Source organism: Triticum urartu, chromosome 3A (assembly GCF_056163025.1).
Source record: "Triticum urartu cultivar PI428250 chromosome 3A, HENAU_Tu73, whole genome shotgun sequence".
Classification (NCBI taxonomy): Eukaryota; Viridiplantae; Streptophyta; class Magnoliopsida; order Poales; family Poaceae; genus Triticum; species Triticum urartu.
The window spans coordinates 670,038,476-670,053,592 of record NC_141875.1 but is presented as its reverse complement, the minus strand read 5'-3'; the positions used below and the strand labels follow the sequence as shown (position 1 = coordinate 670,053,592).

The 15,117-nt window shown below is 42.7% G+C and overlaps 1 protein-coding gene across 1 annotated transcript; it reads left to right on the top strand.

Moving 5' to 3' along the window:
* Positions 1-11,432: 11,432 nt before the first annotated feature.
* LOC147981344 (uncharacterized) lies at positions 11,433-12,527 on the top strand. The gene has a single exon (XM_087517087.1). It carries the CDS (start codon positions 11,448-11,450, stop codon positions 12,375-12,377), a length of 930 nt encoding a protein of 309 aa, XP_087373213.1. The 5' UTR covers positions 11,433-11,447; the 3' UTR covers positions 12,378-12,527.
* The last annotated feature ends 2,590 nt before the right edge of the window (positions 12,528-15,117 follow it).

Below are 15,117 nucleotides of genomic sequence, written 5' to 3'. Positions count from 1 at the left end.
CTAATACAGAGCATGGATGAAAGCTTCTATACCCCGTAGGGAGAGTGACACGGGCCAAGGAAATTTGTGTGAGGGATGAGCTTCTGGGTGGAAGAAGTGGAGGGAGCGGGAAGAGTTTTAACATTGGCTCATTCAAAAGAAACTTGCATACTAACAAGGATGCTTGGAGGAAAAATAAACCACTGACTCTTGGGGACCATAAGGGGAAGGTTGGAGCATACCGGAGGTGCTTATCCCACTTAAATCACTGTCGCCTGCAGGAGAGGTGAAGGATGGAACTAGTGGGAGTGGGAAACAACCGACCTTTGGGGTTACAAAGCTGAGTGAGATACAAAATACTGGAGGGTCGGAGGAAGTTAAGGGCTCGAACAAAACGGATTTGAATATGCCTGGTAAAGGGAGAAGTGTAGGGGCTTTGGGTGGAGAGGATCTGCATGCGGGGAACCGGGGTGGGAAGGGGGAATGAAAATGTTCCAAAGAATAATGGAGAAGGGAAGCAGTGCAGTAAGTTCCAGAGACAAAAGAGGAAAGGTTTAAAAGGGGATCAACATCCTCTTGAGGTTCGTGTGAGAAATAGGAGAAGTGGGGACAACATGGAGGTGGATGATGTGGTGAGTGATGGAAAAAGGAAGGCCAACATCGGGGAGCAAACACCACAATCTATTGAGGGATGTTGGAAACACCCTGCAAAGACTAATGAAACCGATTGCCTATAACTGCTGAAGGCTTGGGAACCCGACAACATTTTAAAGCCTTCTATAACTACAGATGGCAGAATACCTTGATTTGCTCTTTATCTCGGAGAAATATATGCGGGCTAATACGAAGAGTTCCTTGAATTTAGTTGTTGTTTTGTCCAAGAGTACCTCTTTCTTATTCTCCTCATCCTAATGGTATCAGGCGCTGATGAAATCGTTATGGCACGGGTTTTGGAAATGCTTGAAGGGGTTTAGTGTGCCGCCGCAACAAACTCAACATCTTGCTTGACGCACTTCAACCTCTTCCCTAGGTAACCACGACTTCTGATGGTGTTGCCTTTCGTGCTTGCATATTCTACTTCATTTTCCATCACCTTGACTTCAAGGGTTTTGCCATGCTCCTTGAATAGGTTCCATTCCACCTCAGAAACCGAAGGCCGCATCTTTTGGATCTCGTCGCAATCTTTAGCAAGGTGTTCATTTTTGGCCTTGGATTTCCAACCATTCAAAAGAGTGGAAACATGGAGATGGCTATGTTATTTACTGAAGTGATCTCCTATACGGACTCATTCGAGAACATATATCGAGTGTGCATCTTCACATGAGGAGTGCTTGCTGGTGGCTCATTATTTTTTGACTTAAGATTAGTTTCATTAATGCTCACAGTTTCGTATAGGATGTAGCCTAGCGCATTACTATAGCCTTGTTTGGCCCTCTTGGGACTAACAGGTAGACCGGATGGCTCGCACACTAAATTGATGACAATCCTATTGGTCTCGAGCTTGTTTCGATGCCTAGGCCTATGTTGCCTTTTGGGTTGTCCATCAGGCCGGTCCCCCCTAGTCGACCCATTCATCTTGATCGGTCGCATCTTTAAGATTTGAGGTCGCGCCAGCCTCTTCATGATCAATGGATGTGTAATCCTTATGTGCACATGTGAATCAAAGAGGCCCTTATAATTCCTATGTTTTGAAATCATGTAAGAATTCATAGGACATGCCATCTCAATCCTACTATACGGTTTTACTGTTCCTATGTTTCTACTTCATGCAATCAAAAGAAGCCTTAAATTGGAGGCAATTTATATTTTTAAACGTGAATAAAATTTTAGGCCTTTCCATTTGAGCAGGGAATTGTAATCTTTCATTTGTCCCGTTCGTTCATTTTCTCTATCATATTTTTTGAGGGATTTTCCCCTATCATATCTTTTGAGGGATTTTCCCCTATCATATTTTTTAAGTCTAAATACACTTTATTTATTGCTCAATAATGTTTAAAGGGATACATAGAAGGTCTGGAGGGTTTAACAGCCACACATGGCGCCCATCGTCCAAACCGAAAGCATGTTTAGCGAGGCTGTGTGCCTCAATATTTGTAGCCCTCCTCTCAAAGATGAAGGTACAGTGGGCAAAAAACTCCGCCTTCTCCGTAATCTCCTTTACGGTGCTAGCATAAGCTCCCCCATGCGGAGGTTAATATTGTTGACCACTCCTTGGCAATCAAATGCAATGGTGATGTGTGTCAGGCCCAAGCCTGATGCAAGTGCCAATGCCTCGCGGCAGGCTAAAGCTTCCAGCGTCGCCGGTTCCGTTATTCCAAGGATCTTAATGACATAAGCACCCATGTAGTCTCCTGTTGCGTTCCTGCAAACAGCACTAAAAGATCCATGCATAGCATCTCGTGAAACAGCCCCATCCACTCTGATCTTCGCTATACCTGGCGGTGGCGGAATCCATCTTTGCTGCGAGCGTACAATATTTGGAGGTACTTCCCGTAGATTTTTCTTCGGTTTGCACTCCGCAATCTCTCGGATATACTTCATGATGAAACTATACGTGGATAACAGACTTTGAAAAATATGCTCATGAAGGGCTAACCTCCGTGCGTGCCAAAGCGCCCATAGGGTAACAGTTACCAGATGAATTCTTTTGGAGAGAACATGTCCAAAAGTGTAAACAACCACCTTTTTGCATCAGGCTCCTTGGTATTGTTCAGTGCTTCCACCAGATCCTGATCGTGCAATGCCCAAACACATCGAGCAACAGTGCAATGAAGCAAAGAATGTTGCCAATAATCATCAGCACCACATAACCCACATCGTGTAGTGGTAGACATATTCCGATGATGTAATAGGTCAGTGATACGTCTCCATCGTATCTACTTTTCCAAACACTGTTGCCCATGTTTTGGACTCTAACTTGCAAGATTTGAAAGGAACTAACCCAGACTGACGCTGTTTTCAGCAGAATTGCCATGGTGTTATTTTTGTGCATAAATAAAAGTTCTCGGAATGACCTGAAACTTCACGAAGAATATTTTTGGAATTAATAAAAAATACTGGCGAAAGAATCAAGGCCAGGGGGCCCATACCCTGTCCACGAGGGTGGGGGGCGCGCCCCCTGCCTCGTGGGCCCTCTGGTGCTCCACCGACCTCAACTCCAACTCTATATATTCGTGTTCGGAGAGAAAAAAAAATCAAAGAGAAGGATTCATCGCGTTTTGTGATACGGAGCCGCCGCCAAGCCTTAAACTCTCTTGGGAGGGCTGATCTGGAGTCCGTTCGGGGCTCCGGAGAAGGGAATCCGTCGCCGTCATCATCATCAACCTTCCTCCATCACCAATTTCCTGATGCTCACCGCCGCGCGTGAGTAATTCCATCGTAGGCTTGCTGGACGGTGATGGGTTGGATGAGATTTATCATGTAATCGAGTTAGTTTTGTTAGGGTTTGATCCCTAGTATCCACTACGTTCTGAGATTGATGTTGCTATGACTTTGCTATGCTTAATGCTTGTCACTAGGGTCCGAGTGCCATGATTTCAGATCTGAACCTATTATGTTTTCATGAATATATGTGAGTTCTTGATCCTATCTTGCAAGTACATAGTCACCTATTATGTGTTATGATCCGTTAACCCCGAAGTGACAATAATCGGGATCCTTACCGGTGATGACCGTAGTTTGAGGAGTTCATGTATTCACTAAGTGTTAATGCTTTGGTCCGGTACTCTATTAAAAGGAGGCCCTAATATCCCTTAGTTTCCAATAGGACCCCGCTGCCACGGGAGGGTAGGACAAAACATGTCATGCAAGTTCTTTTCCATAAGCACGTATGACTATATTCGAAATACATGCCTAAATTACATTGATGAATTGGAGCTAGTTCTGTGTCACCCTATGTTATAACTATTGCATGAGGAATCGCATCCGACATAATTATCCATCACTGATCCAATGCCTACGAGTTTTTCACATATTGATCTTTGCTTAGTTACTTTACTGTTGCCACTGTTACAATTACTACAAAGCTGCTACTGTTACTTTTGCTACCATTACCATTACTTCCATACTACTTTGCTACTAAATATTTTGCTGCAGATATTAAGTTATCCAGGTGTGGTTGAATTGACAACTCAGCTGCTAAGACTTGAGAATATTCTTTGGCTCCCCTTGTGTCGAATCAATAAATTTGGGTTGAATACTCTACCCTCGAAAACTGTTGCGATCCCCTATACTTGTGGGTTATCTATCAGCTGTAGGGATTGACTGTTGGGCCAATCTCCATAAAAATATTTTCACCTTTGAGGGAACATCGACCTTCCACATCATCTCCCAAGACTTTTGCTCTTTGCCCGTATTTGAAGAATCTGATCGGCCCTCAAGCTAGGCCTCTCTTCTCATTTTTGTCTCCACAAGCATTCGATATGCAGAACGGACTGAGAAAACACCATTATTTTCATGTATCCAGGACCAAAAGTCCTCAATGTGTCTTGTGCATAAAGGAATCGACATGATCGCGGAGGCATCTGTCGGCAAGAAAATGTCAGCAACGACAGCACGGTTCCATTCTGCACTTGGCAGGATCAGCTCGCCCACCAGCCGAGGGGGGTTCACGACTTTTCTCAAAATTGGTCTCATGTTCGCTGGTCTCGGTAACCAGTTCTGCTGCCAAATGTGCAATCGTCTGTCCGTCCCTGATCCGCCGAATAAGACCTTGAGTTAGTACCTCACGACCATGAAGGATGGCCCGCCATATCTAAGAAGGGGCTGAACCCAGCTCGGCCTACAAGAACTCAGCATTAGCATGGTACTTTGCCTTCAGAATGCGTGCACTAAGAGATCCTAGGTCCATTAAGATCCTCCATGCTTGTCTAGCTAGTAAAGCTAGGTTAAACAGTTCTATGTCGCGGAAACCTAGACCTCCACAATATTTAGGCTGTGTCATCATGCTCCATGAGACCCAGCTTGGCTTCTGTTTCCCTTCCTTGCTGCCCCACCAAAACTTCCTGATCAACGAGTTGATGTGTTCAAAAAGGCCACGGGGGAGTTTGAAGCATGACATCGAGTAGACAGGAACAACTTGTGCAACAGATTTAATTAGAACTTCCTTTCCTCCCACTAACAGCAGCTTCTCCATCCACCCCTTGACTTTGTTCCATACTTGGTCTTTTTAGAATTTGAAGGCCCCATCCTTACAGTTTCCCACATCAGATGGCATTCCCAAATATCTATCTGAAAGTGATTCATTGGTGATATTCAAAGCAGTCTTCACCTCCGTTATAAGAGAATTTGGACATCCCTTACTAAAGTAGACCGAGGATTTTGATAGATTTATTTTTTGACCCGAAGCATTGCAATAGTTCTCCATCAAGGAAGATAATTCCATTCCTCCCACAGAGCTGGCTTTAACAAATAGCAGGCTGTCATCTGCAAATAGCAAGTGGCTTACCGGCGGTGCCGATGGAGAATATTCTTTGGCTCCCTTGTGTCGAATCAATAAATTTGGGTTGAATACTCTACCCTCGAAAATTGTTGCGATCCCCTATACTTGTGGGTTATCAAGACTATTTTGTGGCGCCGTTGCCGGGGAGAATAGCTCTATTCTTTGAGTCACTTGGGATTTATATCTGCTGGTCACTATGAGGAACTTGAAAGACGAGAAAACCAAAATGTATCCCTCAACTACGAGGGGAGGTAAGGAACTGCCATCTAGCTCTGCACTTGATTCACCTTCTGTTTTGAGTAAGCTTGCGACACCAAAACCTGCTTCTGCTATTAATTCTGATATGTCGCATGTTATTGATGATGCCACTTCTGCTATGCATGATACTTATGATGAAACTACTTCTATGCTTGATAATACTGTGCCACTAGGTGAATTTCTTGATGAACAACTTGCTAGGGCTAGAGAGAATGAAATTATTGAAACTGATAATATTGATGAAAGTGATGATGAAGATTCTCCCCCTAGATATGAATTGCCTGTTGTGCCCGAGGGTTATGTTATGGATGAAGAAACTGCTAGAGACTTTCTTGCTTGCAATGATAGGAGTGATCTTAAGAAATTATTAGCTAAGCTTAAAGAAAAATCTTTGAATGCTAGAATGAAATATGACCCTGCTTTTGCTACTTCACCTATCTGTGTTGCTGATAAGGATTATGATTTCTCTGTTGATACCGAGATAATTACTTTGGTTGAATCTGATCCTTTTTATGACTATGAATCTGAAACTGTTGTGGCACATCTTACTAAATTAAATGATATAGCCACCCTGTTCACTAATGATGAGAAAACTCGCTACTACTATATCCTTAAATTATTCCCGTTCTCATTAAAGGGTGATGCTAAAACATGGTTTAATTCTCTTGATACTGGTTGTGTATGTAGTCCCCAGGATATGATTTATTACTTCTCTGCTAAATATTTCCCCGCTCATAAGAAACAAGCTGCTTTAAGGGAAATATATAATTTTGTGCAAATTGAATAAGAGAGTCTCCCACAAGCTTGGGGGAGGCTTCTCCAATTACTTAATGCTTTGCCTGATCATCCTCTCAAGAAAAATGAAATACTTTATATCTTTTATAATGGACTAACCGATGCTTCCAGAGACCATCTGGATAGTTGTGCTGGTTGTGTTTTCAGGGAAAGAACTATTGATCAAGCTGAATTGCTATTCAATAATATGTTGACTAATGAAAATAATTGGACACTTCCTGAACCAACTCCTAAGCCAACTCTGAAGAAAAGGGGTATTCTATTTTCTCAGTCCTGAAGATATGCAATAGGTAAAGAAATCTATTAAAGAAAAAGGTATTAAAGCTGAAGATGTTAAGAAATTACCTCCTATTGAAGAAATACATGGTCTTAATTTGCCTCCTGTTGAAGAAATACATGGTCTTGATAACCCGACACAGGTAGTAAAGGTAAATTCTCTCTATAGATTTGATGAAGGTGATATTCCTCGTTACAAGTCTGCTAGCCAATGCTTAGATGAGCTTGACAATTTTATTGTTAAATAAGAAAACTTCAATGCTTATGTTGGTAGACAATTGAAACGCAATGCTTATATGATTGAACACTTGAGTGATTATATGTCTAGAGTTAAAGGTGAACTTAAACTTATTGGTAAACATGCTTCTATGGTTACCACTCAAGTAGAACAAGTGCTTAAAGCTCAAAATGATTTTCTCAATGAATTAAATAATAAGAAGAATGATAATGCTGTTAGAGTTATGACTAGAGGGGGTAAAATGACTCAGGAACCTTTGTATCCTGAGGGCCACCCTAAGAGAATTGAGCAAGATTGTCAGAGAACTAATGTTGATGCACCTAGTCCTTCTAAGAGGAAGAAAAAGAAAATGATAAGACTTTGCATGCTTCTAATGAAACTGTTGTTGACACACCTGAGAATCCTAATGATATTTCTATTTCTGATGCTGAAACACAATCTGGTGATGAACATGAACCTAGTGATAATGTTAATGATGATGTTCATGTTGATGCTCAACCTAGCAATGACAATGATGTAGAGATTGAACCCGCTGTTGATCTTGATAACCCACAATCAAAGAATCAATGTTATGATAAGAGAGACTTTGTTGCTAGGAAGCATGGTAAAGAAAGAGAACCATGGGTTCAGAAACCCATGCCTTTTCCTCCTAAACCATCCAAGAAAAAAAGATGATGAGGGTTTTGAGCGCTTTGCTGAAATGATTAGACCTATCTTTTTGCGTATGCGTTTGACTGATATGCTTAAAATGAATCCTTATGCTAAGTACATGAAATATATTGTTACAAATAAAAGAAAGATACCGGAAGCTGAAATTTCCACCATGCTTGCTAATTATACTTTTAAGGGTGGAATACCAAAGAAATTAGGAGATCCAGGAGTACTAACTATACCATGCTCCATTAAAAGAAACTATGTTAGAACTGCTTTATGTGATCTTGGAGCCGGTGTTAGTGTTATGCCTCTCTCTTTATATCGTAGACTTGATTTGAATAAGTTGACACCTACTGATATATCTTTGCAAATGGCTGATAAATCAACTGCTATACCTGTCAGTATTTGTGAGGATGTGTCTGTTGTGGTTCCAAACGTTACTATTTTAACGGACTTTGTTATTCTTGATATTCCCGAGGACGATAGTATGTCAATTATCCTTGGTAGACCCTTTTTGAATACTGTAGGGCTGTTGTTGATTGCAACAAAGGCAATGTCACTTTTCATGTTAATGGTAATGAGCACACGGTACACTTTCCGAGAAAACAACCTCAAGTCCACAATATCAACTCTATTGGAAAATTCCATCGATTACTATTGGAGGTTTTGAATTTCCTTTGCCTACTATTAAGAAGAAATATGATATTCTTATTATTGGGGATGTGCATATCCCCGTTGAGGTAGCTGATAACCCACCAGTATAGGGGATCAATTGTAGTCTCTTTCGATAAGTAAGAGTGTCGAACCCAACGAGGAGCTAAAGGTAGAACAAATATTCCCTCAAGTTCTGTCGACCACCTATACAACTCTACGCACGCTTGACGTTCGCTTTACCTAAAACAAGTATGAAACTAGAAGTACTTTGTAGGTGTTTTTGGATAGGTTTGCAAGATAATAAAGAGCATGTAAATAAAAGCTAGGGGCTGTTTAGATAAAGACACAACTAAATTAGTTTTAGTAGAGAGCTTTTTGTCACGAGAAAGTTATTTGTCCCTAGGAAATCGATAACTAGACCGGTAATCATTATTGCAATTTTATTTGAGGGAGAGGCATAAGCTAACATACTTTCTCTACTTGGATCATATGCACTTATGATTGGAACTCTAACAAGCATCCGCAACTACTAAAAATTTCCACCATTATTTGTGTACTCAGTTCATCATTTATAGCAAAAGATATTTGTGCTGTAAAGTTATTGACATTTACGCTTTTATTAACCTATGAAAAAACAGGGAAAAGAAAGGAAGAAAAAGGGATGCTCTTCAAATGATTTACCATTGCTTAGATACCTTTGTGGTGCTTTCAATTGAAGTTTTTCATCTCTTACTCATCCCTGTAGAGGTTAGATTGTCTATGGAGATATGTCAACCTGAATATCATCCCTGCTGTTCTTTTGTTTTTGTGGTCCGAGAATCAATTTCTCCTCCTATACACAAAAGCACAATAAAAAATCAGGAGTATCGAGAAAATGAGTTTTTCGTTTCTGCTAAAAGGGGGTAAACTGATGTAAAATAATGGCAGCTGTTGATTTCTTTGAACAATGCTCGAAAGGAGTACGGAGTACCAGAAATAATGGTAGCTCCTAAAAAGGGGTAAACTGATGTAAAATAATGGCAGCTGCTGATTTCTTTCAACAATGCTCGAAAGGAGTACCGGAAAAAATGGCAACTGCTAAAAGGGGGTAAACTGATGTAAAATAACTCAGCTTCGGAAGGACTAATCCGGAGCCGAGTTCTATCTTGTGGGTCTATTTCAACTATGACCTGCAAAAATGGTCAAAAGGAGTAGCAGGCACCAGATTAGAAACCTAAAATTGATAATTAAACAAAATCATAATTTATGAGAAAACAACTGAAGATGACACCGCAAGTACTAAAAAATGGGACAACACATACAAGCATGCATATTTCATATAAAAATAAATAAAATTATGGTGGGTAACAGAAATCATTCGGCACACCAATGTCTCATCAAGGATTAGCTAAGAATTCTCCTAGCTTAATGCTCAATGTATATACAGATTGTGCTCTATCTCTGTTGTTTGAACAATGTTCAGAGCTCAGTTTCTTTGAACAAATGTTCAGAATTCATACAATAATTTGCTACAGAAAAACAAAATGATATTCAGAGATTTAGCTCATTCTCTGAACAGGGGCAGCTTCTGATTTCCTTGCAGTGTTCAGTATTTATAAAAATAACTTGCTACAGAAAACAAAACAATGTTCAGAGAATTAGTACATTCTTGAACAATGGCAGCTGCTGATTTCCTTGCATAGTGTTCAGTATTTATAGAATAACTTGCTACAGAGAAACAAAACAATGTTCACAGACTTAGTACATGAACAAATGCCAGCTGCTTATTTCTTTGAATAGTGTTCAGAATTTCATCCAAGAAAGATTCCCCTACAGAATAAAAATGAACTGCTAGTATCAGTTCATTGACTGAAAAAATGTCATTGTTTCAGAGATGCATTTAGGGATTTCCTTTTTCCAATCTCCACAGACGGTTCTGATACTTGTAAGGATTTTCGCAGAGAAGATGCGCCCCAAACACTACTACGTTGTCCTCCGGCGTCAACGAAAGATGAGACTGATGCGGATGAGTTGCTGTCGAAAAGTCCTATTTTTGTGAATCAGTAAGCAATCCTCTATTCTGAGCACAGAGCCACCAAGGTGGCATGCTTTTCTTCAGTTTTGAGATCCATATTCCTCCTATTTTCTTGTACAACATCCTCACTGGATTAGTCCTTCCAAAGAAATGAAATCATCTTCTTCCTCCTCATGCTGAAAACGAGCAAGCTGTGCCTGACGAACCTATCCATACTAGTTTCATGAGAGCAGAGCTGCCAAAAATCGACATCCATGTGCTGCTCCCTGTCAAATCTGGGTGTTCGTGAGCTCAGAGAAGGTGGCCACCATCAGCTATGGACTCATCGGAAGGAAGAGGGATGGGGGGGGGGGGGGGGGGGGGGGGGGTACGGGGACATCCTCGGAGCCGACGCGGACGCCGCTGGGAAGCTTGGGGACGCACAGCGGGAGGTCGAGCCCAGGCAGGAGGACGTACGGCCGCCGGACAGCCACCGCCTCGCCGTATTGGCCGCTTCCGCCCCTGGACATCGCGGCGGCCGTGCGCCAGCTGCGCCTTGCCGTATTGGCCCCTGCCGCCCGTGCGGACGCGGCGCCTCGCCGTATTCACCACTGACCTCGCGGGCGCTCGTGCGGCCGCGGCGCCTCGCCCTATTCGCCGTTGACCTCGCGGGGGCTCGTGCGGCTGGGGCGTGTCGCCGTATTGGTCGCTGCCGCGAGGGAGGAGCCGCCGGCGAGGAGGGGAAGCGGCAGGGCAGAGTAGGAGGGATGGCGAAAGGGAAAAGGGAATAAGATGCGGTCGGTTTTCCCAAAAAGGAAACGAGCAGGAAAGGGAAAGGGAATAGAACGTGCGCCACACGTGGTCGGAATCGATCGCTCCGGCGATCAATCGCCAAGGAGTCGTTTCGATCTCTATCCTTTCCTCCGCCCCGATCTGCAGATTAGCCGTCCTCATGGGATCCATGGAGACGGCCCTCATGAGCGACCCGACGGCCAAGCTCCCCGGCGACGTCCTGATGGACATCATCTCACGCGTGCCGTACAAGTCCACCCGCTGCTGCAAGTGCGTCAACACGCGCTGGCGGGACCTCATCGCCCACTCCGACCACCAGGAGAAGGTTCCCCGGTCAACCCGCTGGCTTCTTCTACAAAACCTACGACATGGACCGCTGTCAATATGACTCTCATGGTTACCGAAGCCTCTCAGGGAACTGGTGCCCTATTGATGCCTCACTCTCATTCCTGCCCGAATACAAGAAGATCGACTTGTTGGACTGCTGCAACAGCCTCCTGCTCTGTCGATGTTCCAAGCCTTATCCCGAGACACCGAATTACGTGGTGTGCAATCCTGCCACTGAGAAATGGGTAACTGTCCCCGCCAACAAATGGTCCTCGGACTCGTATGCTCGCTTGGGATTCGACCCGGCCATCTCCTCCCATTTCCATGTGTTTGAGTTGGCACCTGCCGCGGCTTTGAATGCGAATGTGAAGTCTGATTATAACATCGAAGAGGTGGGGATCTACTCGTCCAAAGCTGGAGGTTGGACACATCAAATTGAATGGAACGATCCATTTGAGATATGCAACTTTTCAGCTGGCACATTTCTCAGCGGGGTGTTGTATTTATGTTCTGATAATAATTTGGTTGCAGCTGTCGACGTGGAGGGAAACTGTCGTTTCATTCCTGCTCCTACTTTACATGATGGTTGTGGTCGTCATGATGTTTATGTTTCACAAGGACAATTGTATGTCGCATATTATGGTGCTGCTGAAGCATCAATCTGGGTGCTTGAAGATTCTAGCAGTGAAGATTATTGGACCTTGAAGCACAATATTAGCTACCTGCAACTGTTCGGTTCAAGATCTAAGGGACGTTACGGTGTTATCTCAGTCCACCCAGAAGACAATGTGATATTCATAACCGTAGAATCTAAATCTACATTATCGGGGGAACGATTACAGTTGAAATTATTTTCATATGAAATTGATTCTAAGGAGCTGAAATTTATATGTGATATTGGAAGGATTTCCAGGCGCCCTTATCTTTCATGTGTTCCTTTGTTCTCGGAGTCATTGGCAGATGGGCATTAATGGTCTTGTGTATTGGAGCCTCACAGTTGTCCACCTTTCTGATGATGATAGTGGAGTGAGATCTTGAATATGAGGAACAGTAATCTGGTAAGTTGTGAGAAGCTGTTGGTGCTTGTGAAGTCATGGACTGACTTTATGCTGCTAGCTATTCAGTCAATTTAGTACTCTGCCTGTGTTTTTGTAGTTCTGTACTTAATCATGGATATGTGCCATCTTGTTGAAACTATTATTAATATTTTAAGATCTGGATTCTGGTCTCTGTTATTTCTCTGTTTGTGAAAATTTCACAGTATACCAGTATGTGTTTACGGCAGTACATGAATGGTTATATTCTTGTTCTTAATCTCTTATAGCCCGTAACTTATCTTGCTGTTTGGGTGGACCTGGAATGCCCAAGACTGCTGTTGCATTTCTAGAGCATTCGAGGAGTACGTGCCATGGAGATTCAGTTATTTTTGCCATTCCATTTCTGTGCTCTATTTTCATGTTTGCTGAAACTGGGATATGGTAATATAATACTGTAGTAGTTTAACACGATTTATTGTTGCTTTCTAATATATGAACCCGTTGTTTCAATGCATGTGTTTTTTCGCCTTCGTTGTTCAATTATCTTCGCGTTATCATCACTGGCCTCAAAGTGTGGTTCTCCAGCTGCAAGTTCTAAAAGATGAGTTGGGTTCTAATAGACGAGGTGCGTAGGAATTTCTGGGCTACTGATTGTCAAGTGATATCTATCTGGAGATTGTCAGACTGGATAATGGAAGGCAATCTGGTCTGCACACTTGAATCAGTTATATATAGACAGAGAGTGGCTGGCATGTCTAGTGCACCAGGATGACGTGTTATCTTTGTGTTGATTTGATCAATATCTTGGCCCAGTCTTAGTACGTACAAACGACTAGGAACAGAATCATGCGTGGAGAAATTTCCTGTTTTCATATTCATAAAGGTCTTCCTTCGTGGTACATAACACCGAAATATGTGGCAAACCACTAGTTCTGGTCCATTGTGTAGGAGTACACATCGACACCGTATAGGGCGCGAGTTTGTATGAGTACACGACCCCGCTGTGGCCCGCACGTTCAATTCTGTTGAAGATATCCAGCGAGTAGCACAGACAGAGATTGCCGTTTGCTTCGCACGGTTCATCAGCTCCGCACGCCGCCGCCGTAGTACGCAGCGGATGCTGTAGCATCTGCCATTAAAAGGAGGCAAGAAGCTATGATCTCTGCCTGCTCTCTTCCGTCTATTTTGTTTGCCAGATGAACCATTTTAAGCATCTGCATTTTTTGGCAGGCGCCGCAATTCCTAGGGCCAGGAAGAGGTGCATAGTTGCTCAGTAGAACACGTACTGCTTGATGCACATACACGAACACCTCGATAAGGGTCATATAATGGAGGTGGTAATGATCTGTTTTGTTTATATCTGCACTATCTGTTGTGGGTCAGAGATACAAATGCTTAGCAGAACCATATAAGCCTTGACAAAGCAAAATCAGAACCATATAACAAGTAAATGCTAGAGAGCGCAGTTCGTTAAGATTCGAGCATATGACGGTCTAGACTCTAGAGATTGTTTTCTCCTCTTCTTGGGGTGCCCCGCCCCTTCTTATATAAGCTGAAGGGGCGGGTTACATGTAGAGTCCAACTCGGACTTAAGACTTAACCTTATTTTGACGTCTCACCATGGGTTTCTTAACGTCTTGGGCTCCTTACAATCAGGCTTACAATCTGACTTACGGTCTGGCTTACGATCTGACTTATCATCTGGCTTACCATCTGGCTTAACATCTGCCGGCTTAACTGTCCGGCTTATATGACTGTATCTGCCGGGTTATATGACTGTGTCTGCCGAGTTACATGACTGTGTCTGCCGGGTTACATGACTGTGTCTGCCGGCTTACAATGCTTAACTGTTTCCGCCGGCTTATAGTCTGTCGGGTCACCAATGAAACATCAAGTCCCAGCCGGGTCATATCTCCGGCCGGGTCATACGGCGGGGTATATCCCCGACATTAGCCCCCAGTTTAATTTGGATTCGTCCATGTTAAACTGATCCTGTAAAACAAACACAAGAACAATTTTGACATATTATGCTCCGGGTTAAACATCTTTGTAAGCCAGCACCTGATCATCCTTAACTCCTTGTTATTTCCTTTTCCAAAAATCTAGGTCAATAAGCCAACTTCATAATCAATTTGCTGACGTTGGTTTCTCACAGAGAAAGACTGAAGAATAACTCATTTGACCATCTCCCAATGTTTAAAAATATAGGTCTTGAAATACTCATGTGACCTTCAACCGGTTTAAAGATGGAAAAACTTGCCGGGTTATAAATAGATGATGCTAAGTCATAATTGTTGTCGATGTCGGGTTAAAACTGAGAATTTTGAAGATTTCTCTCCCTCATATCCATATTACCTGTAGCCCCCAAGTCTTGAGCAGAACAAAGTAATGACTTAAGACTTGTTTCAACATAAATATTATCACTTTGAAGAAATCCATGTTGTTTATCTCAATCACTAGTCAAAACTGAGTATTCCACATATGTAGCCCCCAAGTGTCGGGTCATTATGCAATAATGAGCAGGGACTTAATAGATATGATCATGTAGACTTGAACAACAACGTGTAGTCCCCAAGGGCCGGCTCAGTAAGATAATACTGAGCTGGGACTTTATATACTTCATTGAAAATAACTTCATATGACGTAACCCCCACCATGGGGCTCGAACCCACGT

What these genes read in the sequence shown, in the direction of transcription:
- LOC147981344 (XM_087517087.1), top strand. Translation starts at nt 11,448, where the DNA reads ATGGACCGCTGTCAATATGACTCTCATGGTTACCGAAGCCTCTCAGGG.